The sequence below is a fragment of the Capra hircus genome, chromosome 1 (genome assembly GCF_001704415.2).
Source record: "Capra hircus breed San Clemente chromosome 1, ASM170441v1, whole genome shotgun sequence".
Classification (NCBI taxonomy): domain Eukaryota; kingdom Metazoa; phylum Chordata; class Mammalia; order Artiodactyla; family Bovidae; genus Capra; species Capra hircus.
The window spans coordinates 63,977,863-64,005,818 of NC_030808.1; the positions used below are offsets into that span (position 1 = coordinate 63,977,863).

Here is a 27,956-nt window from a genome sequence, read left to right on the forward strand (position 1 = left end):
ACTTGATCTCTGCTGCTGTATTTTAACATGGAAAGCCGTTTAGGGTTTATAAAGAATACTTGGGGATTATTTTCTGAAAGGTCTAAGGAAGCAGTAGTGTGCCGTGCAACAACGTAGGAGCTTTCTTTTGTAAAAGCGTAATCTCTTTGGTACTCAGGAGGTTTCTATAAAGCCATGTAGAAAGGGGCCAATTGCATGAGTAGTCATTGAAGTTGGATTTCAGCTTCCCTTTTTGTGCCTTCATCCTTTATGTTCTCTTTCAAAAAAGAGTGATTGAAAACCTCTTGATAAATTTAGGAAATAGTCCTTACTCTTTAAAGGAATTGTGCATAAAACAGCAACTTTTCCTCATTCTTCACACACCCGTAATATTTTTCCTCCTTGAGTTGGCAGCAGTACACGCTTGCAGGGATCTCAAGGAGTCTTCATGTGTGAAATGGTGTCAAGTTGGGAGTTTAAAGCATTCACCTTTAGCACTTACTTAGACAGAAGATGCCTGTTTTAGTGCGCATCCTGTTGGATTACTTCCTTTTCCCTTTTTGAAAAAGACATTTGGATAGTAGTTTAATCTCAGGATATTCTCCCTAACATAGTCAAAAATGAAGAAAAACTTTTAGATTAAAACCCATGTAGTCCAATGACTCAGAACCATCCTTGTTCTTTAGGCCCCAAATTTCCACTGAGAAATCAACTCTTTTCCTTTGCCTCTTAAGAACTGTTTGGTATTAACTGGTTCCAAAATTAGTAAATGTGAGATTCAGTTATATAAAATCAGGGACTGTATTTCCATTTATGAAACATGCATTTGGCCATTTAAACTCCCTTTCACGAAACTGTAAGCCTATGGACCTTCTTAGAGGACTTTCTGGTAAGATCATTGCATAGAACAGGGCAAATGTGTAAAGTTGAATTTTGTCTTTGAGTATTAAAAACTCATGGGAACTGTCTTTAGGTGCTATAAATCTGGCAGTAAGACATCCAGATTTCTGAGTTGTAGTGTAGTTTTGCCTTATCAATAGGAGGCCCTGGTAAATATTACCATTCTATTTTAATTTTCTTCTGACTAAAAGCTTAAAGAGATGGGAATACCAGACCACCTTACCTATCTCCTGAGAAACCTAAATGCAGGTCAAGAAGCAAAAGAACCAGAAATGGAATAACAGACTGGTTCCAAATTGGGAAAGGAGTATATTGTCTGCATATCATCAACCTGCTTATTACTAATAACTTCTATGCAGAGTACATCATGTGAAATGCCAGGCTGGATGAGTTCCAAGTTGGAATCAAGATTGCCAGGAAAAATATTAGCAACCTCAGATATGCAGATGATACCACGGCAGAAAATGAAGAGGAACTAAAGAGCCTCTTGATAAAGGTGAAAGTGGAGTAGAAGTTGCTCAGTTGTGTCCGACTCTGTGATGCCACAGACTGTGCAGTCCATGGAAATCTCTAGGCCAGAATACTGGAGTGGGTAGCCTTTCCCTTCTCCAGGCGATCTTCCCAACCCAGGGATTGAACCCAGGTCTCCCACATTGCAGGCAAATTCTTTAACAGCTGAGCCACAAGGGTAAAAGAGGACAGTGAAAAAGTTGACTTAAAACTCAACATTCAGAAAACTAAGATCATGGCGTCTGGCCCCATCACTTCATGGCGCATAGATGGGGGAAAAATGGAAACAGTGAGACTTCTTTTTCTTGGGCTCCAAATCACTGCGGATATTGACTGCAGCCATGAAATTAAAAGACACTCACTTTTTAGAGGAAAAGCTATGACAAACCTAGACAGTGTATTAAAAAGCAGAGACATCATTTGCCAACAAAAGTCCATAGAGTCAAAGCTATGGTTTTTCCAGTAATCATGTATAGATGTGAAAGTTGGAACATAAAAAAGGCTGATTGCTGAAGAATTGATGCTTTTGAATTGTGTTGCTGGAGACTTGAGAGTCCTTTGGACAGCAAGGAGATCACACCAATCAATCCTAAAGGAAATCAACTCTGAATATTCATTGGAAGGACTTAGGCTGAAGCTCCAATACTTTGGCCACGTGATGCGAAGAGCCAGCTCATTGGAAAAGACCCTGATGCTGGGGAAGATTGTGGGCAGAAGGGGGCGACAGAGGATGAGATGGTTGGATGGCATCACCAACTCAATGGACATGAGTTTGAGCAAACTCCAGGAGGTGGTGAAGGACACGGAAGCCTAGCATGCTGTAGTCTATGGGGTCACAAAGAGTCAGACACAACTTAGCAATTGAACAAAACTAAGAGCAAAACTTTCCGTCTTTTGGATTAGCAGCTGAAGGTGCATTTCCCTGGAAGTGTTTCCAACTCAAGCATTCTCTCTCAGACTCCTTTTCATTACCCTAGGCAGTTAGAGGCTGTCGTAATATTTTTCTCAAGCTGTATTATATGACATCACACTGTACTGTAGTTATTTGACTGTTTCTCTTGTGAGCTTTTTTTTTTTTTTTCCCCTATGAGCTTCTTGATGGGTAGGAATCATGTTTTACTTACCTGTTTCTCCATTATCCAGCACAGTGCCTCACACAGAAGAATGCACAGAACAATGTTGGAAGGATGGATGGATAGATGGGCACAGTAGGCTTAACTAAATCCTATTTACAGACTGCCCAGCCATTGGCTTCAAGAGGGACTGGACAAGACTGTAAGAATTGGATCAATGCAAATTCTCATCTGTCCTTTGAAGAGTTAATAAGACCATTTGTATTTAAGTACAGCAGATGTTATTCAGATTTTACATGTATTTGTTTACCTCAGTGTAGATGATATGAAGATGGGTGTAATGACATAAATGTATGGTTTTGAAAGTAATTTTTTTATCTCCATAACTTTTGAAAGTTGTTGTTTTTTGTTAATACTAGCTGAATTCCAAACTTACCCTTTCCTTCTCAGAGATAAAAGCCACACTTTTCTTCAAGAAAAGAGAATAACTGAGTTTATTTGAGTAAAGTGAGATACTTGGATAAGACAAGGAATGATTTTCCTTTGTTTGCGGAGTATCATCTGTGTGATGTCAGTGTTCCACCTTATTCTGCTGTTACATCAGGTTTTCCTAGTAGAAGAAAACAGAACCTGTAGCTAAAAGAACTTTTTAGATGGATATGAGGGCACCTTGGAGTATTTGGAAAGGTAGAAAGCGGAGCAGCTCTAGGTATCTCAGCAAGAATTTGCATAGTCTCTAGAGTGCTGCCGTGTGCAGATCCAGAGACTACAGGCTCTGTCTCTCAGTCCAGAATTCCTAAAAAAAAAAAAAAATGTCAGTAGGCTTCTTTGGGTCAGTTCTGAAGAGGATAGTTCCCTACTCTGCACCTGCTGACTGTGAACAAGAGCACACACGGATATGTAAAAACCCATCTTGTGCCACCAAAGATGCCTTCACTTAACACAATCCCACTGCATCCCAAGGGAGGGTGTGCGTGAAGCGGAAGGGTACAATTACAAATCACTTATTTAATAATTTATCAAATACTTGAGCATTTACTGTATACAGTGGGAGATAAAATGTTTACACCAGACTCCCTAGCATGAAGCAGCTCTCTAGTTGAGATGACCTAGTAGAAACAGTGTGAGAGGCTGCATAGGCAGAAGGTGATAAAGGGGATGCAAGGCCTTAATCACAAGGCCAGTTATTCATAAAGACAATGTGGGTTTGAAGTTTAAAGGTAGAAATTTCCATCTGATGCAGATTGGAAACTTCATGGAGGTAAAAATTAAGTTACACTTTGAAGGTTAAATGGTCCCTGGAGTTGTGAGAGTTGATTCTCTTTCCCTGTGGTAACAGTTCATATCATACACAATGTAATTTATGTAGCAAGGGCAGTACCTAGAGAACCCAGGAGGGAAAGGGAACCTGACACCTGGGGGAAAATTTATGATGGGGCAAGAGGCTATTGAGTTCTGTAGGCAGAAATCAGCAAGAGGTCTGAGGGTAGAATAGTGGTGGTTCCAGGCAGTGTGGTCACTGCACTGAAATTTTTCTGATGCCTTTACTCTGGTGGCAAAGGTATATCCTGGGGAGGAGCAAGCTAAATGCGAAACAGAGTGGTCCAAGTGAATTGAATAACACGTTTTGGCTTAATGTTGCTCTGAGGCCCTTCGTAAAAACAGACCACAGAAAAGGGAGAGTATTTCCATAGTGGTAAAGAGAAGGGGGCAAAAGAGGATGAGATGGTTGGATGGCATCACCGAATCTTTGGACATGAGTTTGAGCAAACTCAGGGAGAGAGTGGACTTGGAAGCCTGGCGTGCTACAGTCCGTGGGGTCACAGAGTCAGAGACGACTTAGCAACTGAACAACAGGAAAGGAAGGTAAACCCCAAGGGCTTGGAGCAGCAGGAGAGTAGGAGAGTGACAAGTAGTCTGAGGAGCTGAGGTGGAATAGCAAGTGTGAGCAGGCCTTGGATCTGGAGACTTCTTGAGTGATCAGATGACAAAGGGAACCTTAAGAAAGAGGCTTAGTTATCCAAGTGAGAAGGCAGCTATGACTTTAGCAAAATTTGCCTGTTAATCTCATTTGTATCTATAAGGTAGTGAGGGAGCATTTAAGTTGTATATAAATGATTTCAGTAATACCTGCCCACACTCCCACCTTTCAATTCAAAGTCCTCCTCATCCCAGAATGATTGTGGAGTCATCTTAAGCATTTAGATTTTCCACATGTAGACTAGACATAGCACAGTCATTTCCTTGAGCTTTCGCCTTGGGACTTTATATGGTGCCCACCTCTGCCTGTATGGGTTAGGCAGCAATCTGCAGCCAGACAGGAGTCAAGGGATCTAAAGTCTTGATTCAAAGATTTATGTGAATGTAGGTACTGGAGATACAGAAATGCACATACATGATCCCCGACCTCAAAGTTAGTCTACTGAGACACACAGTAAATAGGAAATCATGATGCAATGTAGTAAATGCTACGATGGGAACTGAATCTAATCCCCTCTCCCAGACACCAGAGATCTTCCTGGCGCCGCGGACTAACTCAGCTAGTCACTGTTACCAGTCAGTTCCCAGTGCCCTATCTATAGAATTCCAGCTGTCAAATCCCAGAAATCTATTTACCTTATCTCACTAAAAAGTGTAACAGTTTAGACTTAAACCTAGAAAGGAATAAGGATGAGATTGGCAAGGAGAATACGTATGTTTGGTTGCTGGCAGAGCTTAAATAACACAAACCAGTTTGAGAATATTGTAAATGCGTACATTTTTAGTAAAACTATACTTTAAAGTATATGTTAATGAAAGCTGTAGTGGCGGGATATTATTGCTATTATAACTATTAAGTCAACACTTGGTAGAAATTCCAGAAAGTGCCCTGCCTTTTGACAAACAGTAGGCATATAAACTAAGGGGAGTAAAACCTATCTTGTGGAGCCCAGAGTGGATTTCTTTAAAAAGTGTTCTGGAGATCTCCGGGCACCCGGCACCATACTCCTCTTCGATGCCTCGGTCTTTTCTGAAAACCAAAATGAACCCCGTCCAGTAGTCTGTGACGGAGTAGGTTAGGATGCATTTGCCCAAACTGCCTTCCCCTTTCTGTACTCCACTGTAATGAACACCGCACTTTTTCTTCTTCACGGCATTTCTGCTGTTACAAATGGCTTCCCTGATAGATCACATGGTTAAGAATCCGCCTGCAAGGCAGGAGACCTTGGTTCGAGCCCTGGGTCGGGAAGATCCGTGGGGGAGGGATAGGCTACCCACTCCAGTACTCGGGCTTCCCTTGTGGCCTAGCTGGTAAAGAATCCGCCCGCAATGCGGGAGACGTGGGTTCAGTCCCTGGGTTGAGAAGATCCCCTGGGAAAGGGAAAGACTACCCACTCCAGTATTCTGGCCTGGAAAACTCCATGAACTCTATAGTCCATCGGGTCGCAAACAGTCGGATACGACTGAGCCACTTTCACTTCAGCGTAAGACCACATCTTCCCGCCTGCAATCTACCTACCACCCTGCTTTCCAGTCGCAGAAGAGTGAGGAGGACGGCACCAGAAGTCAGACTACGCAGAGCGCGGCTCCTTGTCACTACCTCATTTCCGGCGGGCTGGCCTGGCACTGTCCCGCCCCCAGCCGGAAGTGTGTTCGGCTCCGGTTCCGGCTTTGCCGCGTCCTGCAGCCTTTGCCCTCGTTGGGGAGGGACTTCCTGTCTCGTGTGTCATAGTGCCTCCAAAGTTAGGCTTGGCACCGAGGGCCTATGTGTCAAGCGGTGTGTCGGCGGGTATGGCCGCAAATTAACACGGGACTAGTGTAAAGATACTCTCCCATTCCTTCTTGCAGTTACCCTCGCTCATCCCCCACCGCACCTCCGAAAGGCCTTGGCCTCCTAAGCGCCCAAGCGAGTGTCTGTCGACAGGTTCGGAGAGAGTCATGGAAGCGCGGCCGCCGGCCCCACGGAGCTTCCTCTGCAGGACGCTGAGTCCTTTCCCTCGGGTGTTTGCTGCCGAAGCTGTGGCCGCCGATCCCAAGGCTCTTGTAGAGGACCAGGAACTGTCTTCCTTCGTCTCAGAACCCCAATACCCGGAATCCGGATGGGACCGCCTCCGGGAGCTGTTTGTCAAAGAGTAAAAGTGCCTACGGTCTGTGGGGAGGGGCTACGAAGGAGGTGACCTGCAGCCTGGGTCATCTGGGGCGAAGGACCCCAGGGTGGTGTGATTTATTTTTGCGGGATTTGGAGTTTAATATAATGTACTCCAAGCATGTATACTAACATTGCTATTTGGTAGTTCTATTGATTGACAGGCCGGTTTTCAGATGGAGAGGGTGAGACTAACTGAAAGTAGGAACTTTTAGGAGTGTTTAGGGAGTCTAACATAGTCTTTAATGTAATCCCCTGACTTTACAAATTAGAAGAATTAGAGTAAGCTATTTAGTGACCCTACAACCAACATCTGGAGGACTCCAGTATTCTTTTTCGTGTATCACTTGATCCCAGATTCTGATGCTTCTTGAACAGTAGCCCTGCTCCCCGCCACAAAAATGGAGGTTGGAGAGAGAACACAGTTGTTAAAATTTTTACTCTGCCAAATAAGGAATGTATAAAAAAAATAGTAGCAACTGTTGTTGCAAAGATATTAGCTGGATTCACAAGTAAATTGGTGTCAGAATAAATGATAAATAAATTGAATTAACTTTAATGGAAAACTCAGGATAATTAATTTCATCATTTTTATTCCTCACTTACCAGTGAAAAGTTTTCCCTTTTTATGAAGTACTTTACCATATACTGATAGACAGGGAGGCCTGGCATGCTGCAATTCATGGGGTGGCAAAGAGTTGGACACGACTGAGCGACTGAACTGAACTTACGATATACTACCCTGTAGTATCAACTGGTTAAATTAACATTGAAGCTTTATTATGTTGCTGAAATAGAGCAGGGGAGCCAGTGGAATTGTATTTAATTACTTTCTTTAGAATTCATCATCTTATTTTAAAGATAATGAGGCCGCCCTTCCATTGGTTATTCCAAATTTATTTGAGATACTTGTGAACGATCCTATGTAGTACACAACAGAAAAGGTTTGTTTTTGTTGATTTATTTATTTTTAATTGAAAATAGTTGCTTTACAATGTTGTGTTAGTTTCTGCCATACAGCAACATGAATCAGCCATAGGTTCCCTTCCTCTTGAACCTCCCCTCCCAACCTCCCACCCCATCCCCGTGCATGTAAGTTGTCACAGAACACCAGGTTGAGCTCCCTGTGTTACACAGCAGCTTCCCATTAGCTATCTGTTCACTTTACATATGGTAATGTATATATTTCACTGGTATTATCTCAATTCTTCCCACCCTCGCCTGCCCCTGCTGTGTCTATAAGTCTGTTCTCTATGTCTGAATCTCTATTCCTGCCCTACAAATAGGTTCATCGGTATCATTTTTCTAGATTCCATGTATATGCATTAATATATGATACTCGTTTTCCTGACTTAACTTCACTCTGTCTAACAGGTTCTAAGGTCATCCAGCTCACTAGAACTGACTCAGATTCATTTGAAAAAGGTTATTTTGATCAGCCTTATAAACCAAAGAATGTTGGAGCTGAAGGAAATTTAAAAGATAATTTAATATAACTTTCATTGTCCCCTCCATGTCATGGGTGAGGAAACCAAGGTTCAGAATGATTGTGGTCTACCTGTAGGTCACTTAGCGGTGGATGACAGAACCAGAACTACAACCCCATTGTTGCTACTTATAGTCTAGCTCCTTTCCACCACTCTTCCCTGTTTGTTTACCATTCATTAGTTCTTAGGCGCAATCATGTAACTTCATAGAGTGTCTGTTGATAATATGGAGAAAAAATATTGCTATGTCATGGAATTTTTCACAGGATGAAAAAGATATCGTATGCATTTCCTGGCATGTTAAATCTTAAGCTCTTTTTTCATTTTCTCTTTTCCGAGTTCTCCCACTTTTTATGTAAATGTTTTTGGTTTTATTCACTATACAAGATGAAATATAAAGTTCAGATGATAGCAGTTTTTCCTATTGATATAAGAATTTGTTTCTTAAGAAATGTTTTTAGGTTTCTCACTTGTATATGCGGCAACTATAAGAACTCACTGATTCTGATTTCAAAAATGTGGTTGTTAGAGTTAGATAAACACTTGTACAGTCTCAGAAGAAAGCAAGTTAGTAGTTTGTAAAAAATTAATATTCAGTGGTTTACTTATGTAGGAGGGCCATTACTTCTAGTAACTAAACACTTATAAACTTAGCTGTTTGTTAGAGCAATTTCCAGAGGACATCTTGGAAGCCGCAACATAGCTTCTAGTTTCTAATGCTTTTGAGAGTAATAGAGTGAATGAAATAGTAGCTTTTCCCATTTATTTTAGGTTGGTCTCTGCTGCCCACTGCATCATGAGCTTTCTCACTCAGTGGTCTTTAATAGATAGTACAGGCCCATCTGAGCATGACATAAAAAGTAAATATTCAGAAAGATAAAATTTTGGTATTTTTTTACATATAGGTATTCATTCTTGCATACATTGTCCTAAAATCCCATAAGTTTTTATAATTTCCAAAAGTTACCTAAAAATTCAAAAAGGTAATTGTTAATTTCTGCATCCAGTTTACAAATTCTTTCTGTTTCCAGTGATATAGTAGAGCTGTAAGAGTCATCAAATAAAATAACCCTTTAAAAAACCTTTTTATTGCAGTATAAATAAAATATGCACCTAGAAAAATGTACATAAGTATACCTGTCAGTGACTTTTCACTAAGCATAGGTCTGTATCCAGCCCTGAGAGACTGTTAACAGTGTCCCAGAAGCTCCCCCTTGTGCCCCTTCTCTGTCCTTGCCCCTGCCTTCCCAAGAATACCTACTAATCTAACTTCTGAAAGCATAGGTTAGTTTTAACTGAGATTTGAGCCACTTGTAATATAATTATTTAATTCATCAGAAGATTTAATTGGTTCTGTCCATCATGAAAAACTTAAGTCCTGTTTAGCATTTGGGATAATTCTGATCATACTGTCTTTTGGAGAGCAGTATCCATAAACTAATCCCAAACAACATTGTCTTTTTGATGTTTTAGTGAACAGCAGAGAACTTCAAAAGAGCTTCAGGATATTTACAAGGCAGCAGCTTCAGCAGGCATCATCGGCTGGGCATATGGGGGAATACCAGCATTTATTCATGCTAAACAGCGCTACATTGAGCAGAGCCAAGCAGAAGTTTACCACAACCAGCTTGATGCTGTGGTACGTACTGGTGTTCTAATAGTATTTGGGGGCATGCCAATTGGGAGCCTGGTGGGCTGCCGTCTGTGGGGTCGCACAGAGTTGGACACGACTGAAGCAACTTAGCAGCAGCAGCAGCAGCAGTTTTAGCTGCTCACTTTATACTTAATCATCTAGCTAGGTAGTAGGGTTGAGAAGATTTAGGAAACAAAGTCTACTCAGCAATAGTGGAAGTGCTAATGCTATAGTGCATACTCAAACTTTGTCAGACCACTTTTCTTACTAGAATTGATCACCACCGTGGCTCTACTTTCTGAAATATATTTCTAATCTCCTGCTAAATCATCAAGGTTCAGCTGTAGTGTATTTATCCTATTCACAAAGCCTATGTGCAATACAGTAGCTCACACTAAAATAATCATTAACAATTAGAGCTTTACAGTTTGTTGAGTGCTGACTCATTTGTTGTATCTTACATCTGTATATCAGTTCTGTTGTCCTAGTGAGGAAGTTATGGCTCAGAATTTTTTGTTTTTTAAAATCTATGTTGTTTTTTTTTTTTAATTGTGTCAAGTTTTAAAAGTTGCAAAAGTAGTGCCAGTGTCCTGTAATGTCCAAGAGGGATTGGTTCCAGGACTCCTGTGGATACCAAAATCCACAAATGCTCGAGTCTTTTATTAAAAAAAAAAAAGCCATAGTACCATACGTCCTTCATGTCCATGGTTCCACTTCCTCGGGTTCCAAATCTGGGGATACTGAGGGCTGACTGTACAAAGAATTCCTGTGCACCTTTCAGTCAGATTCCCCAAACATTAACATTTTACCACATTTGCTTTCTTATTCTCCCTGTATGAGGCATACTGTTATTTTATTGTGAACTGCTTGGGAGTATGTTTTAGGCATGGTGAGTGCTTCAGCATACATTTCCTAAAAAACAAAGACATTTTCTTACATAACCACAATATTATTATGCAGTTCAGGACATTAATACTGATAGAGTACTATTATCTTATCAATGGACTTTATGTAAATTTTGCTTATTGTCCCACTAATGTTATTTTTAAAGTAAACGAGTTATTAATTTTTTTTCTGGTCCAGGATCTAGTACCGGATCAGATGTTGAATTTGCCTGTTGTGCCTCTCTAGTCAGTCTCCATTAATTTGGAACAGTTTTTCTATTGTTCTTTGACTTTCATGACCTCAATATTTTTTAATACTTGGGCCTTTTATTTTGTATTGTAGAATGTCCCACAATTTGGACATTTGATGTTTTCTTGTGATTAAATTTCACTTAAGTGTTTTCACAGGAATACCCTACAGTTAGTACTATATCCTTTCCAGTAAGTAATGATAAGAAGCATGAGATACCTATTTGTCCCTCAACTGGGGATACTTACTTTAATCACTTAAGATGGTCCCTGCCATGTTTATCCACTATAAAATTATTGAGTTTTTCCCTTTGTGGTTAATAAATATCTTAGAAATACTTATTAGATACTTTGAGACTATGCAAATATCCTATTTTTCATCAATTTTTCCCCCTCTGGTTTCAGTATTCAGTGCTGATTCTTTCCTAAAATAGTTATTACTGTGGTGGTAACCAAATGGCCATTTTCTAATTCCATCATCCATGTATATTTATTGGTTAGTATTCTGCTGTAAGGAAGAGCTTTCACTTTCCCTCTATTTATCTGTCCATTTATCCATCTATAATTTATTCAGCGTGGACTTGTTGACTCTTATGTTATTCTGTGGTTTTATAATCCATTATTACCATCATTTATTTTGATACTTGGCATCGATTTAGACTGTTGGAATCCCTTCAGGCTAGCTCCTGTGTCCTTTTGATGATGTCCCCGTTAGTCTTTGAGCACATCTTTACTTTGGAGCACAGCATGGTTTTTCTGGTTCATCTTTTCAAGCGCCAGCCTTGTTTCTTTTAAAATGGTATTTAAATGACTCAGGGAACTTGGGGCTCTGTGACAATCTAGAAGAGTGGGATGGGGAAGGAGGTTTGGGAGGGAGGGGACATGGGTGTACCTATGGCTGATCTTGTTGATGTATGACAGAAAACCACAAAATTCTATAAAGCAATTATCCTTCAATTAAAAAAAAATAAAGTGGCAAAAAGAAAACGGTATTCAAAAACCAAGATCTGGGGCTAGGCATGCTCATTGCTATTGAGGTATGATGGTGTCTAGGCAGATAGAGCTAGGAAAGTATGTATGTGTGTGATTTATATACATTTTCATACATGTATCTCTGTTTCTATATTTGTCTGCCTATTCAGTAAAAGCCATGAGTTTGCACTGATACCTTTCAAAGAGTATACCTGCCCAGAATCGTATAGTAGCTAAGACTACACCTAGGGATTCTGTCAGATTCTTTAAAAATCTAGGCTTTACCCTCACAATATTATGCCAGACTTGCTTCATGATGGTTAATGAAAATGAGCAGTGGACACAGACAACGTAACTTCCAATTCTGACTTTATTCTTTATTGGCTGAGTGATCTTGGTTAGAAACTTCCTCTTTATGCCTTTTAACACCTGCTTGAAGAAAATGTTGTAAAGATTAAATGAGGTAATATGTTAGCAACTTTTACATAGAAGGTGGTCAGTAAAGATTAGGTTTTTTTTCTTCCTTTCTTCCTCTCGTGCACATCTGTATTACTTTAATCCTTACTGTTTATAGTTTACTCAGTGTTCCTTCTTTATTTTCTGTTTTTTCTTTTCCCCACAATTTCTTGAAAAAAAGCATGTCTAATACTGATTTTATGTCTGCTCATAGTATTTGCCATATGGATTCTTAGTTGCTATTTAACTGATGAATTACTTGGTTGACACTGCATTTCTTAGTTCCTTTTACACCCTGTGATAGAATAGAGTGCACATGGTGCATTTGCTTAAGTTTCAGTAATTGAAGAATGACATTTCTAGAGATTTTCTATTATTTGTATCTATTTAGGTGTCCCTACCTATTTCCTAGCTGACATTCCTCCACCACAGTTTTAGAACAAGGAAAGTATCAAGGTATCTCGGAACCTCACAGCCTTTTTGTTAACTTTAGCAATCTGCCCATCGTGCTGCTACACGAGGCTTCATCCGGTATGGCTGGCGCTGGAGTTGGAGAACGGCCATGTTTGTGACTATATTCAAGTAAGTTCTCTGAATTGTCATGAAGGATTTTAGGTATTCTTTTAGGAGCACATTGTTTCAACAAATGGAGGTATAAAATCTGAACACCCATATAAAAGTGATCAATGATACCTTTTTCTCAAGAACTGTTATCTATTTATGCAAAAGATTGGTCCAGCTGTAGTTTTGTGTCCATGGATGATGGTCTGCCAGGCTTCTCTGGTGGCACAGTGGTAAAGATTCCGCCTGCTGTTGCCGGAGATGTGGGTTTGATCCTTGGGTTGGGAAAATTCCCCTGGAGGAGGAGGAGGCAACCCATTGCAGTATTCTTGCCTGGAAAATTCCATGGACAGAAGGAGCCTGGAGAGGTATAGTCTGTAGGGTCCCAAAGTGTTAGACATGACTGAGCACCTTGCACAACTGAGCACGCATGCACATGAAGGCCTGCCAGCTGGTATCAGAATAGATACAGGGCTGCTAAATCAGAGGGATGCTGCAGAACTTTTCTTTACTTTTCTGTTGCTTTTTGGCATATTATAGCAATCTGAAACAGCTCACTGAAGGAGCCTACTGGAACCAGGGATTGACATAGTAGGCTCGTCTAAACTAACACATATCACTTTAGTGAAAGTTAAAGTCAAGAAGGTAATTGGGATATGCTTTAAATTTTGTTTTCTTCTTCCTTCTTAGTACAGTGAACACTGGTCTCAACGTTTACCGAAATAAAAATGCCTTAAGCCATTTTGTCATTGCAGGAGGTAAGGCATTTTTGTTCATATTTCATATTTCAATCTCAAATATGATTTAAGAAACATGTAAGGACTTATAAGTCATGGCTACTGAATTCTTTGGTTGGCTTCTCATCACATCTCATTTAACATTTATGCAAGATATATGGAAAATGTGCTTGGTCTTTGGTATACTTAGTGAACAAAACAGAAAAAAGTCTTTGCCTTCGTTGAGTTTTATCATCTAATGTCTATGGGATAAAACAGGTTGCTATGATAAAAAGTAATAAATAAGTGGGGAGGTAGGATCTAATGTGGACAGGTTGATTGATTTCTAAGGAAGTGACATTTAAGCTGATAGCTGAAGAATGGGAAAGAGCAGGCCTTGCAGAGAAGAGTCACCTAAGGCAGGGTAACTTCAAGGGTGAAGGCTCTAAGGTTTCTCAAATGTAGGATAATATGACTGCAACATAGTGAATGAGGGGAAGAGTGGCTTGAGAGAATTGTGAGGTTAGGTAGAGAGGAGCCAGATTTTTTATGATAAGAAATTAGATTTTGTTTTAAAGCACTCTGCCTCTGGTAGACATGCCCTCTTTAAAGTGAACATTTTTTAAAAGTGTTGAATATTTTCATTACATTTCTGGTACAAATCTAGTACATTTCCTGAAATGTAAATGAAGTTAACTGCCATTTAGATGCAAACACTCACTAATTCATGTATATTTCCTCACATAAAAGAACATACATATACTTCACATAACAGTTTTTTACTTTTTGTTTGGAAATAACTTCAGGCTTATAGAAAGCTGCAAAAATAAAAATAATACAAGGAGCACCATGAGCAGTATCCTTTAGTACAAAGATTCTGTTATTGTTAAGAACTTTTTCAAGCTCCCCACCCCATGCCTATCCTGATTCTATTTTTTTCCCATCAACTTGCCATGAAGTGATGGAACCAGATGCCATGATCTTAGTTTTTGTATGTTGTGTTTCAAGCCAGTTTTTTCACTCTCTTCTTTCACCTTCATCAAGAGGTTCTTTAGCTCCTCTTCACTTTGTGCCATTAGGCTGAAGTGACAGACTTTATTTTATTGGGCTCCCAAAATTACTGCAGATGGTGACTGCAGCCATGAAATTGAGACCCTTGCCCCTTGGAAGAAAAGCTATGACAAACCTGGACAGTGTATTGAAAAGCAGAGGCATCACTTTGCCAGCAGAGGTCCGTCTAGTCAAAGCTGTGGTTTTTCCTGTGGTCATGTATGGATGTAAGAGTTGGACTGTGAAGAAGGCTGAGCACCGAAGAATTGATGCTTTTGAACTGTGGTGTTGGAGAAGACTCTTGAGAGTCCCTTGGACTGCAAGGAGATCCAACCAGTCCATTCTGAAGGAGATCAGCCCTGGGATTTCTTTGGAAGGAATGATGCTGAGGCTGAAACTCCAGTACTTTGGCCACCTCATGCGAAGAGTTGACTCATTGGAGAAGACTTTGATGCTGGGAGGGATTGGGGCAGGAGGAGAAGGGGACGACCGAGGATGAGATGGCTGGATGGCATCACTGACTCGACGGATGTGAGTCTGAGTGAACTCCGGGAGATAGTGAAGAACACGATGTGCTGCAGTCCATGGAGTTGCAAAGAGATGGACTTGACTGAGCGACTGAACAACAACCACCACCCACCTCTGGCTGCAAAGCATGTGGAATCTTAGTTACCTGACTAGAGATTGAACCCAGGCAGTTGGCAGTGAAAGTGCAGAGCCCTATCCTCTGGACCGCCAGGGAATTCCCAGTTATTAACATTTTAGCCCATTTGCTTTATCACTTATGCTCTTTGTTTGAGGTGCACTCTTTCTCTTTCTGTGAATACAGAGGCAAACACACATATACATAATTTGAGCTTAACATTTTAATGAAACATCTAAAAACATGAAACGAGAAATAGGTATTAATAGCATTGGAGCAGCTAGAACTTGCCCTGTTTTAACTTGTGAAAAATTTTACATGGATATTCTATAGTGCCTATATCCAAAGAAAATGCTTGTGTTTCTGCCTTCAGTTGCTCCTCATATTTACTCCTGCTGTATGTTTTTTGTCATCTACCCTGTTAAATTCCAAAACTGGAAATCAATTAATGATGTGGTTCTGCCCTTTATGTCCCCTCTCCAAACTTCTGGTTCTGTCAGTCTTATTTCTTAAATATTTGGACTCTCTCACCTCTTTTCCCACTGCTACTGCAGGTTTTCCATGGTTCTCATCTCGGTTTGCTTCAGACCTCTACTGTTATCTGACTTGTTTTGAAATATGAGTATGATTTTAGCACTTTTCTGCTTCGGACTCTTCCTTAGTTTCCCATCACACTAAAGTCGATTCTTTTTTTTTTTTAAGGTCGATTCTTGACCTAACCTTCATGTACCACTCTTGCATGAGCCTTATAATCTACTTTGATTTATCACACCCAGCATATTCTTGCTTTACAAGAATTCTTGCTTGAATCCAACTTTCCACTCCCATAACTAATTTTATTCAGCTCCATACTTAACACCTGTCTTTCAAGGTTGAGTTCATCTGTCTGCTTCAGCTTCCTCAGAGGGTTCTCCTAGCTCCCATTTTCCTATCTCACGTACCTTTCCCCTGTGTTCTCATAATTCACTGTAAACAGTTTTATCAAAGCATTTATAACACTATGTTATAGCAGTTTACTAGTTTTGCTTCCCTACTAGACAACTCACTAAAATTCAGAGAAAGTGTTTGCCTTTTATGTCACAATTGTTTGACATATAGGAGGGTAGAATAAAGGTTTCTCGATTGAATGTAAATATTACTAAAATAAGAATAGAAAAATGTATATAATTGAAAATATATTTTTATCTCAAACCATCAACCAACATTAAAATAAATAATATAACACTAAAATTAAAAAAAAATTATCCTTTATCCTGAAGTCAGAATCAGGTAAGGAGGTCTTCCCTCACCACTATTAGTTGGTATTTGTTTGAACACTTATAAAAGTATTTTCAATATCCAGAGAGCTTGGCAAATCCTTTCCTCCAAAAGTAGTAATAAAATTGGACAAAATTATCAAAAACAACCCCTTAAATATCCTGGAACTGAGCAAGGGCACACAACAAATTGAGAAGCATTTATTTAAGAATTTCTACTAAATCTTGGTAAGAACAATGGTAGTCTGTAGTGCTTCAGCCTGAGGCTGCTCCGTCCTAATGCCCAGCTCCATGATACAGACGTTCCACAAAGGCAGGGCAGGCTGGGAGGACCAATACTAATGTTAGAGATGACTGACTAGATTTGGAGCAGAACGCAGAGAAGTCTGTGCCTAAAAGGACAGAAATGGTGTGGACCTAACAGAAGCAGAAAATATTAAGAAGAGGTGGCAAGAATACACAGAAGAACTGTACAAAAAGGATCTTCACGACCCAGATAATCATGATGGTGTAATCACTCATCTAGAGCCAGACATCCTGGAATGTGAAGTCAAGTGGGCCTTAGAAAGCATCACTACGAACAAAGCTAGTGGAGGTGATGGAATTCCAATTGAGCTGTTTCAAATCCTGAACGATGATGCTGTGAAAGTGCTGCACTCAATATGCCAGCAAATTTGGAAAACTCAGCAGTGGCCACAGGACTGGAAAAGGTCGGTTTTCATTCCAATCCCAAAGAAAGGCAATGCCAAAGAATGCTCAGACTACCGCACAATTGCACTCATCTCACACGCTAGTAAAGTAATGCTCAAAATTCTCCAAGCCAGGCTATAGCAATACGTGAACCGTGAACTTCCTGATATTCAAGCTGGTTTTAGAAAAGGCAGAGGAACCAGAGATCAAATCGCCAACATCCGCTGGATCACTGAAAAAGCAAGAGAGTTCCAGAAAAACATCTATTTCTGCCTTATTGACTATGCCAAAGGCTTTGAGTGTGTGGATCACAATAAACTGTGGAAAATTCTGAAAGAGATAGGAATAACAGACCACCTGACCTGCCTCTTGAGAAATCTGTATGCAGGCCAGGAAGCAACAGTTAGAACTGGACATGGAACAACAGACTGGTTCCAAATAGGAAAAGGAGTACGTCAAGGCTGTATATTGTCACCCTGCTTATTTAACTTCTATGCAGAGTACATCATGAGAAACGCTGGACTGGAAGAAACACAAGCTGGAATCAAGATTGCCGGGAGAAATATCAATCACCTCAGATATGCAGATGACACCACCCTTATGGCAGAAAGTGAAGAGGAACTAAAAAGCCTCTTGATGAAAGTAAAAGAGGAGAGTGAAAAGTTGGCTTAAAGCTCAACATTCAGAAAACGAAGATCATGGCATCCGGTCCCATCACTCCATGGGAAATAGATGGGGAAACAGTGGAAACAGTGTCAGACTTTATTTTTTGGGGTTCCAGAATCACTGCAGATGGTGACTGCAGCCATGAAGTTAAAAGATGCTTACTCCTTGGGAGAAAAATTATGACCAACCTAAATAACATATTCAGAAGCAGAGACCTTACTTTGCCGACTAAGGTCCGTCTAGTCAAGGCTATGGTTTTTCCAGTAGTCATATATGGATGTGAGAATTGGACTGTGAAGAAGGCTGAGCACTGAAGAATTGATGCTTTTGAACTGTGGTGTTGGAGAAGACTCTTGAGAGTCCCTTGGACTGGAAGGAGATCCCACCAGTCCATTCTGAAGGAGCTCAACCCTGGGATTTCTTTGGAAGGAATGATGCTGAGGCTGAAACTCCAGTACTTTGGCCACCTCATGCGAAGAGTTGACTCATTGGTGAAGACTTTGATGTTGGGAGGGATTAGGGGCAGGAGGAGAAGGGGACGACCGAGGATGAGATGGCTGGATGGCATCACTGACTCGATGGACAGGACTCCGAGTGAACTCCTGGAGTTGGTGATGGACAGGGAGGCCTGGCGTGCTGCGATTCATGGGGTCGCAAAGAGTCGGACACAACTGAGCGACTGAACTGAACTGAAGGGTGTTGCTGAAAACAATAGCAAACACTTAGGAAAGAACAACATCACACAGCTAACTGGAGGTTTTGGTGGTCTTTGGGGCAAGCGGTCAATTAGTGGATGAGGTAGAGTTTTACCAAAGACATCCAGAGAACCAGAAAGCCAACAGAGACGTCATTAAGAACCTACTAATCCCCAGAACTCTGGAAAATTTCCTGTCTGTGTAAGCACACTCAGGAGAGACTGGGAAGGGCCCCCTAGCAAGCTGCTTATCTGCGAGGCCTCATGAACACAGAAAGTAAAAGCAGAAGATTTATAAACTGCCTAAACCTTGAGTGCGCTCCTCAAGCCACAGACAGAGCCACTGACAAAAGGTGACAGCCTCACTGGCTCACAGTGTGTGCTCACAGCCACTGGCAAATCGCTGGCTGCCTGCCTAGCTAGTGCGATTCCGGGGGAGCCAGACCTAAAAGTGAAGACCAAGCAGAGACCTCTTCTGGCTGCACTCTACTAAACAAGAAAACCAAGACTCCACAGGATTGGTCCAGGCAAATCACTACAGCAAAGAACCACAGCCATGCCCCTAGGTAGGAAGATATTCCAGCTCCAAGTTGTAGCAGACAGAAGACTTTAAAGTATTTACGGTGATTAAAGTGTGATGATAGTTATCAATCAGAAAATATCCCTAAAGATAGAAATTATTTGTAAGAGTCAAATGAATATTCTGGAGTTAATAAATACAATAATGGAAATTAAAAATTCACTGAAGAGAAGGCCCTTAATAGCCAGTTTGAGAGAGCATGGGAGAATCAATGAACTTGAAGATAGATCGATATAGGTTATCTTTTATGAAGGACAGAATTTTTAAAAATGAAGACAAATGAATAGAGCCTCAGAGATCTGTGGGACACAATCAGTTCAGTTCAGTTCAGTTGCCCAGTCATATCCAACTCTTTGCGACCCCATGAATCTCAGCACACCAGGCTTCCCTGTCCATCACCAACTCCCAGAGTCCACCCAAACCCATGTCCATCGAGTCGGTGATGCCATCCAGCCATCTCATCCTCGGTCATCCCCTTCTCCTCCTGCCCCCAATCCTTCCCAGCATTAGGGTCTTTTCCAAGAATATAAGTAACAGAGAGGAAAGGAAAAAAAGGGAAGAAAAAGAATTTTAAGAAGTTATGGCCACAGGCTTCCCAAATTTGATGGAAAATATTAATCTACACATCCAAGAATCTCAACAAACTCCAGGAAGAATAAACATGAAAAGATTTCACACCTAGGCACATAATAGTTACACTGTTGAAAGATAGAGAAAAATCATGAAATAGAAAAGTTAAAAAATTATTATACTTAAATAAAAAATATAAATCTCAAATGTTAATGTTTAAAAATGTTACCACCTGAAATGGCATTTGTTGTTTTGTGCATAGTGAAAGAGGAAAATGAATGGACATCTTGGGTGTACACTTAGTGGTAAGGAAAAAGGACCTATGCTCCAGCCACCAGGTGGCAATGTAGGCCAACTGCCCACTTGCAGGTCTGCTGGAGAGGTGAAGCTTAGCAGTACAGAGCCGGTGAGGCTGAGGATGCCCCTGGTGGTATGGCCTTTCTACTGTAGGAGGCATGGGTTCTGTCCCTGGTTGGGGAACCAAGAGTCCACATGCCATGCAGCGTGTCCAAAAAGAAAAAAGAGCGAAGCTGCAGGAAGACATGAACTGCAAGTGGCTAGGGAAGATTCTTATTGTTTATTTGGAGAAAAGTTTCCTTAAAGCAGGAAGAAATAAAAGAGATAGAAGTGAAGAAATAACAGATTTTTAAGGTGAGGTTGGCAAAAAAGCAGAATGAGAAGAGGCTGGGTCCATAGAACCGACTGAGCAGTTCTGTTTGTTAAAGGGACCTTTCTTCCTTTAAACTTGCAGAGTGGATGAGAACCTGGCCATATGGGAAGTCTAGGTTGTGGTGATATATTAATGTCGGGTTCAAAAAGCTTACTTGGAGATTTATGTCCTTATAGAAGGAACATGTTTAAATGGAACTCTGGTGTTTAAAAATGATTTGATACTGCTTTTTGTTTCTTTTAAAATAGCTGTCACAGGAAGTCTTTTTAGAATAAACTTAGGCCTGCATGGCCTAGTAGCTGGTGGCATAATTGGAGCCTTGCTGGGGTAAGTATTAACATATTTTGATTCTAAATTAATATAACAATTAATTCATTAATGCCTTGCTTGTTAAAAATCGGAATCATTTCTAAAGAACAGATTTAATCCTTAGAAGATTTAACCTCGTAAAAGATCTCTAGTCTTGTATCGAGCTTCCCTGGTGGCTCAGTCAGTAAAAAATCTGCCTGCCGTGCAGGAGACCAGGGTTTAATCCCTGTTGGAAAGATGCCTGGGAGGCGGGCATGGCAACCCACTCCAGTATTCTTGCCTGGAGAATCCCCATGGACAGAGGAGCCTGGTGGGCTGCAGTCCTTGGAATCACAGAAGAGTTGGACGTGACTGAGCAACTAAGCACAGCACAGCACAGTCTTGTATTGGAAGTAGCTTTGATTGTCCAGTTCTGATTGTATCCCAGTTGTTGATTTTACTTCTGGTCTTCACTGGGTAAAAACTGTTTAAATATCATTAACACCTGAAACTAGAGGTTTGAACAAAGATACTTATAAAGAGTAAGAAAAAGGAATAAGAAACGGCTAACAAGCACATTAAAAAAAAAATGGGGGTTAGGTTTATTTAGTTTAATAAATTTTAAGACTTTTCTTCTCCAACTTTTTACTTTGAAACAGTTCAAACCTGTAGAAAAGTTGAGGTGATTAGTATGTTGAACACCCATATAACCTTCACTTAGATTCACCAGTTGTTCACATTTTTCCACATTTGTTTTCTCTCTCTCAGTATTTGTGTGGGACATGTGTATATTTCTTTTTGTTTGAACCATTTGAAATATTTGAGACCTCATAATTCTTCAGCCCTAAATACATCAGCATGTATTTCCGAGGAGAAAGAATATTCTCCAATGATTTCACAGTACAATTATCACAATAAATGATTTACCATTGATTCAATATTGTTTAAGATAATGTCCATATTCAGAATTCTTGTTATTACAATAATGCTCTATGTGTGTGTGTATGTATATATAATATATAACTTTGTAGAATCCAGGATTAAATTGTATTTTGTTGTCATGTCTCTTTAGATTCCTTTAAGCTAGACTAGTTCCACGCCTGTTTTCCCCCCCCAGAATATTTCTGTTTTGTTTGATTATCTCCTCATGATTAGATTTAGGTTTGTAACATTTTCATCAAGATTACAACATAGGTGAAGTTGTGTCCTTCTCAATGTATGTCAAGAGACATATTATGTCACCCCTTGTAAGTGATATAACTTGATATATTAATTTTCTGTTGCTGTGTAGCAGATTAACCACACACTAACAAGCTTCACTACCCATTTATTATATCACTTTCCTGTAGATCAGAAGTCTGGGTGGGCTCAGATGGGTTCTCTTTTTAGTATTTCACAAGGCTAAATTCAAGGTGTTGGTCAGGCAGGCTCTTACCTGGAGGCTTTGTGGAAAGAATCTGTTTCCATAAAATTCAGGTTGTTGACAGAGCTGCTGTGGCTGTAGGTCTGAATTCCCTGTTTCCTGGGTGGCTGTCAGGGACCACCTTGTTCCTAGAGGCATCCACATTCCTTCTCCATGCCCTCTCCATGTTCAAACCAGCAGCCAGCATGTTGAATCCTTCTCATACTTTGAATCTCTCTGACTTCCATTCCTCCACCAACTGGAAAAAACTCTGTATTCAGATGGTTCACAAAGGTAATCTCCTTTTTGATTAACTCATTCAACTGATCAGTAAGCTTAGTTACATCTGCAAAATCCACTTTGCTGCATAACATAATTTAATCATGGGCATTATTTCTCATCAAATATTCATATTTGAGAAATTAGGGTGGGAAATTTGGGGGGACCATTTTAGAATTCTGCCTAGCACATTTGGTATCTACTAAATTTCTCCACTGCAAAGTTATCTTTTCCCATTGTGTTTAATAAGTAATCTGTGGGATGAGGTAGTGTGAATTATCTGCCCTCCAGCTGTCTTTTAGTGGTTTTAATGATCCATTGATGATCCCTAATGTAATCAGTTATTATTTAATATAAAACGGGTTACAAAATGTTGATTTGCTAGTTTTGTCATTTCTTCTGTCTTTATTAGTTGGCATTCACCTGAATAGAAAGAGTTCTTCCTCACCTTCCAAATTTGTGTTAAAATTCATCATGTGATGATCTGTTGCTGACATTTTTGTTTTCTTGTTAATATACCAACTTGGTTTGAAGGCGAAAATTGTTGAAATTAGCTGCAAAAATATGTTTTTATTGTGGTTAAAAAACACACATAACATAAAGCTTACCATCTTAACCACTTTTAAGTGTACAGTTCAGTAGTGTTAACTATATTCACATTGTTGTGCAACAGGTCTCTAGAACTTCTTCGTCTTGCAGACCTGAAACTCTGTACCCATTAAACACTGTGCTCCCTTCCCCCATCCCCACACAGCCTTTGGCAACCACCTTTCTACTTTCTGTTTCTATGATTTTGGCTACTCTGAGTAATTCATATTAGTGAAATCATGTATTTTTCCTTTTGTAACTGGCATATTTCGCTAGGCATAGTGTCCTCGAGTTTCATCCATGTGACAGGATCTTCTTTTTTGGGACTGCAGTTCCCATATACAGTTCCATATTTTGTTTATCCATTCATCATCAACAAACATTTCCACCTAACAAAAATAATTTTTTAAATGTGGTTACAATGTTAAATAAGGAATTTAAGTTGTATCAGAGTCAAAAACTCCCTTCTCTTTGAAAATATGAACAAAACCCTTGTCATTACTGTGATCATTATTATGTAAGTCATTTTCTCAGTGGGTAACTATTGGCATTCTGGGTCAGACAGTTGTGCCAGACTCTTGAATTTTAGGATATTTGGCAGCTCCAACCCCCAAAGCCAGTAGCATCCTTCTCCCAACCAAAAGTACCCTTCACATTTCTTGCCCCTTACAGGGTCTGGTACCATTCCTGGTATGAATTTCTTTTCTGAGAAATCTTCAATATAAAGCTGCCAGCTAGAACTTATAAATATATTTTTTACTAGTTTATCTTTCATGATTAAAAAAAAAAGAGCCAATTTATAGACCTGTTGTTTTTATACCAGTTAAATTTAAGATGTTGCAATGATTGTTTTTCCTGTTTTTTGGACCAGGAAGGAAATTATCTTAATATTTTTTTACTTGACAAGGATGTTTTAACTGTCAAATGTCCCTGCACCTGTCAGTGAGCCAGTGGTTTGGTTAGTGTAACTCGTGCCTGAGCAGAGACCCTGTCATTCCGCATGGTCTCATGATGCTTCCTTCTAAATGTTCCCTCTGTCTCCTCCTCAGCACTCCTATAGGAAGCCTGTTGATGGCACTTCAGATGTACTGCGGTGAAACAGTTCAGGAGAGAAAACAGAAGGATCAAAAAGCATTCCAGGAGCTGAAACTGGAAGAACGGTAAGGAGTGTGTTAAGACTGGATTGTTTGGCTTTCGTGTCCACAGACTGATGCTTTCTGAAACAGGTACTCTAAATTGCTGCTCAAGTCAAAGACTTTCTTTTTACTGAGTCTTTCACTTGGTACCCTACTTGGTCTTTAATATTTTTAATTAAGGAGAATGGAAAAATGAAAGATACTAATTGAGAACCTTTCCTTAGATACATTTTTTTTAAGTTAAATGTTATAAATCTTATTTGGTTGCATATTTTTTCTTTTTCTGTGTTTGTGACTGCATTGGAAATTACATAAAAGAAATGAATAGCAGTGAGTGAGTTTTACTTGGCTTTACTTAAAAGGTGATATCCTTGTTTGCACATACGTCTATGAACATTACATAGCATGTTAGGTCTCCACATTTAATTATTATACTTCTTGCTGTGGCTGCAGTAGGTGTTAGGTACATATAGTGGCTGTTCACAGCCTAGATGCTACTGAGAAGGATGCAGACTGTCGCTTGTTCATATAGTCACTCCCTGGGATCCAGTGACGGCCAACTTCCTGTTATTCTTTGTGAGATCATCATAATAGTCTGCCGTCTAGCGCTTTGGTGCAAATGATTCTCATGGTTCTGCTTCCTGCCCACTAAGATGACATCTGCTGTTGCTTCTTTGGTAGTTTGGTAGATAAGAAGTCTTCTTTTCCCCTTGGTTTTCTTTGAAACTTCCATTTGTGCTACACATACACACTCACATACATGGAAATTCTTAATATCTGTACATCTGTTGTCTAAGGACTTAGGTACTATAGGAGAAAAAGCATTGCTTTGGAGCCAGTGAAACCTTGAAAACAAATCTTAAATACCAGTTAGACTATTCATTCTATGAACATAGATGTTTTCCTTAACTGGAAGCCATCAGTTTTCTCAGCTGTTGTAAGGGCAGAATCACACCAGCGTCCAACATATGTTTGTTTTGTTCTGTCTTCTTCTCCATAGTAAGAGGGTGAGTGAGATATGAAGCTATTTTAAAGCACTTAAAATTCTGAATGCCAGCATAAAATTTGATATTATGGAGGGTTAAAAGCATAGAAGCATTAGCTTATTTCTAGTTCTTTAGGTGTGATGAGACTTTTTTTAAAAAAAAAAAAGAATATTTGAGAAAGGAGTTGGAAAAGTAAGGAAAATACATGATTATTTGAATCTGATATAGGAAGTTATAGAAGAATTAACATTTGGAAAAATATGAATAGTATTCCAGTCAGAAAAAGGAAACCAGAAAAAGAAAGTTAGAGAAGTTGATCAGTTATTTAGACATAGAAAACCTCAAGAAGGGTAAAAAACTGTATTTATAGAAATGAAAGAGTATTTTGGCAGAAGGAAATAGTGTCACTGTGTCAGTGTCAGAAGTGTTTAGGTTATTTATATGTATATAATGTATATGTGGTATTTCTGAGGACAGTTAATAAATCGTTAGCTTCTTAAGTGTCTGCTTCTTTGCTTGAAAATAACTATAGTATAGAGAAATCAACAAAGTGAGAGTCTAAAAAATTGCCTTAGTGGGCAGAAAATATAGAACACTGGCTATATTTTCCATAGAGACATAGAAGAAGAAATGATCAAATCTCCTTATGAAAGTCATAAGTGACCTTGATAATCACTTAAAGAAAGGAAGGCACTAATACTTGACTTAGAAAAAGAACCAATCTCGTATTTGAAAATTAGATATTTTAACTGCTAGTAAAAATACGTCTGTAGTGGGGTCCTGACTTCTCTGTATCGAGATTACCAATGTTTTAACCTTTGTGTATGTCCTGCAAGATCTGTCAACAGAGTTTAACAGAGTGGCAGGGGGTTTCACATCCCCCTAGGCCCTAAGGGCAAGAACACAGACTGGTTCCAAGGCTCACACAAAAGCTCAAGGTGTTTTAACAACTGCCAATTCACTGCTGAGAGAACTCTGGAATATCTCAGGGATCAGAGTTACTGCCCTGGCATTGTCCATTTTGGTAATGTGAGACTCCTACTTGGCTTGTAAGTGAAACAGGTTATGAGAGAGAATAAAGTCTTGTACTTGAAGTGCAGGGAGAAGTATTTGCTCATAAGTTGTAGTAGAGAATAAGATAAATACTATCTTTCTTAAAAAAGAAAAACTCTAAAAGTCAAAAAAATAGAACAGTACTTGCTATATCTTTCTTGTACTTTCATTACAGGAAAGCCAGACTACAATTTACTGAGCTCCTCCCTGAAGAAATTGAAAGTAATATACAGAAAGATCGATCCAAGGATGACGCTCAGAAAATTGAAGCACTGCTAAATCTTCCTAGAAACCCTTCATCAGCAGATAAACAAGACAAAGACTAAACATGCTCTGGACTTGAAACTCAGTGGAGAGCTGAAGAGAGCTATGTCACCGTCTGTAGCATGCCAGTTGCTTGGGCTGCTGACACGTGTAAGCACTGGCATCTGTAGTGGCACAGTGACTTGCTCTTGCTTTTTTGTAACCAAAAATTGGGCTCTTGTACTCTTAGTTTACTCTTCCTTAGATTTAAGTACATACTTGTATCTGCATTGATTGATCAATATAGATTTCCTTTCTCCAGATTTTACAGTAGTAAATTAAGATTTCCAAAAAGATTAAAGTTGAATTCTACAGGTTGTAAATTTATTCTTGTAGCCCTTTAAAAGAGTACTGTACTGATCCCTAGGAGAAGGAGAAGAAAGAACCAGGTAAGGCAGATGATCTGCGAAACCCCTGTACCCTCGAGTCCTAGAAACAGTAAAGACCTAAATGTGTAGTTGCGTTTGATTTTGTTTTAATACAAATCAGCGATGGTTTCTATGCCATTTGAAATAAAATAAAACTTAACAAAAAGGAAGTAGATAAGAATTATTAAAGAAACAGCCCGACCTTGTTCTCTCACTCAGTAATGCTGACAAGTATGTCTGTATACAAGAGCTGCTCAGAATACACTGTCTCTATGCTCCTGGAGCTTGCTGCCTGAGAAAGAAGCTGTCCTGCAGAGTGTAACTTTTATTAAATGAGAGGGCAGAATGATTGAACCAAGTGTACTGAAATGAGGAAACTGCTAGTGCTTTGTTTTGGGGTTAGACCTCTTAGTTCCTACTCTAACAACACTGTTGTTCCCATGAGCAGTGTTTGTGAAGCAGCCTAGAGTAGTGGCTAAAGCTGTGGGCTCTAGAGGCAGACCACAGGCTTGGAATCTCAGCCCTGAGGCTTCCATGTGACTTACAGCCAAGCCAGTTTACTTTAGGTCTCAAGTTTTCTCATCTGTTAAACAGTATGTATCTCAGAATAGATACTAAATGAAATGATGTGTGTAAGACATAGCACAATACTGTGGCACACAGGACATTGTCTAACAACAGATATTAGCAGTTAAAAGGATATGAGAACCTCTGCACCAGCATAATCATCCCATTCATAAATTGCTGACAAATTGGCAGTTTATTGTTTTATGCATGCCCATGTATAGATTAAATCTTTCAAATGGAAATTATAAAATTAGATGGTTGGTTTTAAAATAATTTTATTAATAAAGTAAAATATAACTCCTTTAACACATTTATTAAATGTAATAAGCAATAATTTACTATAATTTATTTAAAGTACAAATAAGCTGTCTCTTAGGTTTGTACTGGCTATTACTTTTTTTTAATCATGTCCAAGGATTATGACTCTTAATGAAGCAATTCCTGGGCTTTTTTTTGTTGTTGTTATTGTTTATCTTCTTTAAATTCTTGTAAGGCTACTACCTTTATTTTCTTTTATAATTTTGTTCTGTAAGCAACCATTTAAAAGTGTACCCCTGTTCCTCAGACTGTATAGAATAATCTGATCTTTAAAGCTACTGAAATGAAACACTTTAAATCCTG

The 27,956-nt window shown here is 39.5% G+C and overlaps 1 protein-coding gene and 1 long non-coding RNA gene across 2 annotated transcripts; one reads left to right on the plus strand and one right to left on the minus strand.

Moving 5' to 3' along the window:
* LOC108634083 lies at positions 2,431–6,069 on the minus strand. Its single transcript, XR_001917363.1, has 2 exons — positions 5,962–6,069; positions 2,431–3,258 (listed from the first exon to the last, which is right to left on the minus strand). It is a non-coding gene; the product is annotated as an uncharacterized LOC108634083 (long non-coding RNA).
* TIMMDC1 (translocase of inner mitochondrial membrane domain containing 1) lies at positions 6,146–27,956 on the plus strand. Its single transcript, XM_005674956.3, has 7 exons — positions 6,146–6,574; positions 9,549–9,714; positions 12,763–12,851; positions 13,521–13,588; positions 20,614–20,692; positions 23,972–24,082; positions 26,273–27,956. Exons 1-7 carry the CDS (start codon positions 6,381–6,383, stop codon positions 26,421–26,423), a joined length of 858 nt encoding a protein of 285 aa, XP_005675013.2. The 5' UTR covers positions 6,146–6,380; the 3' UTR covers positions 26,424–27,956.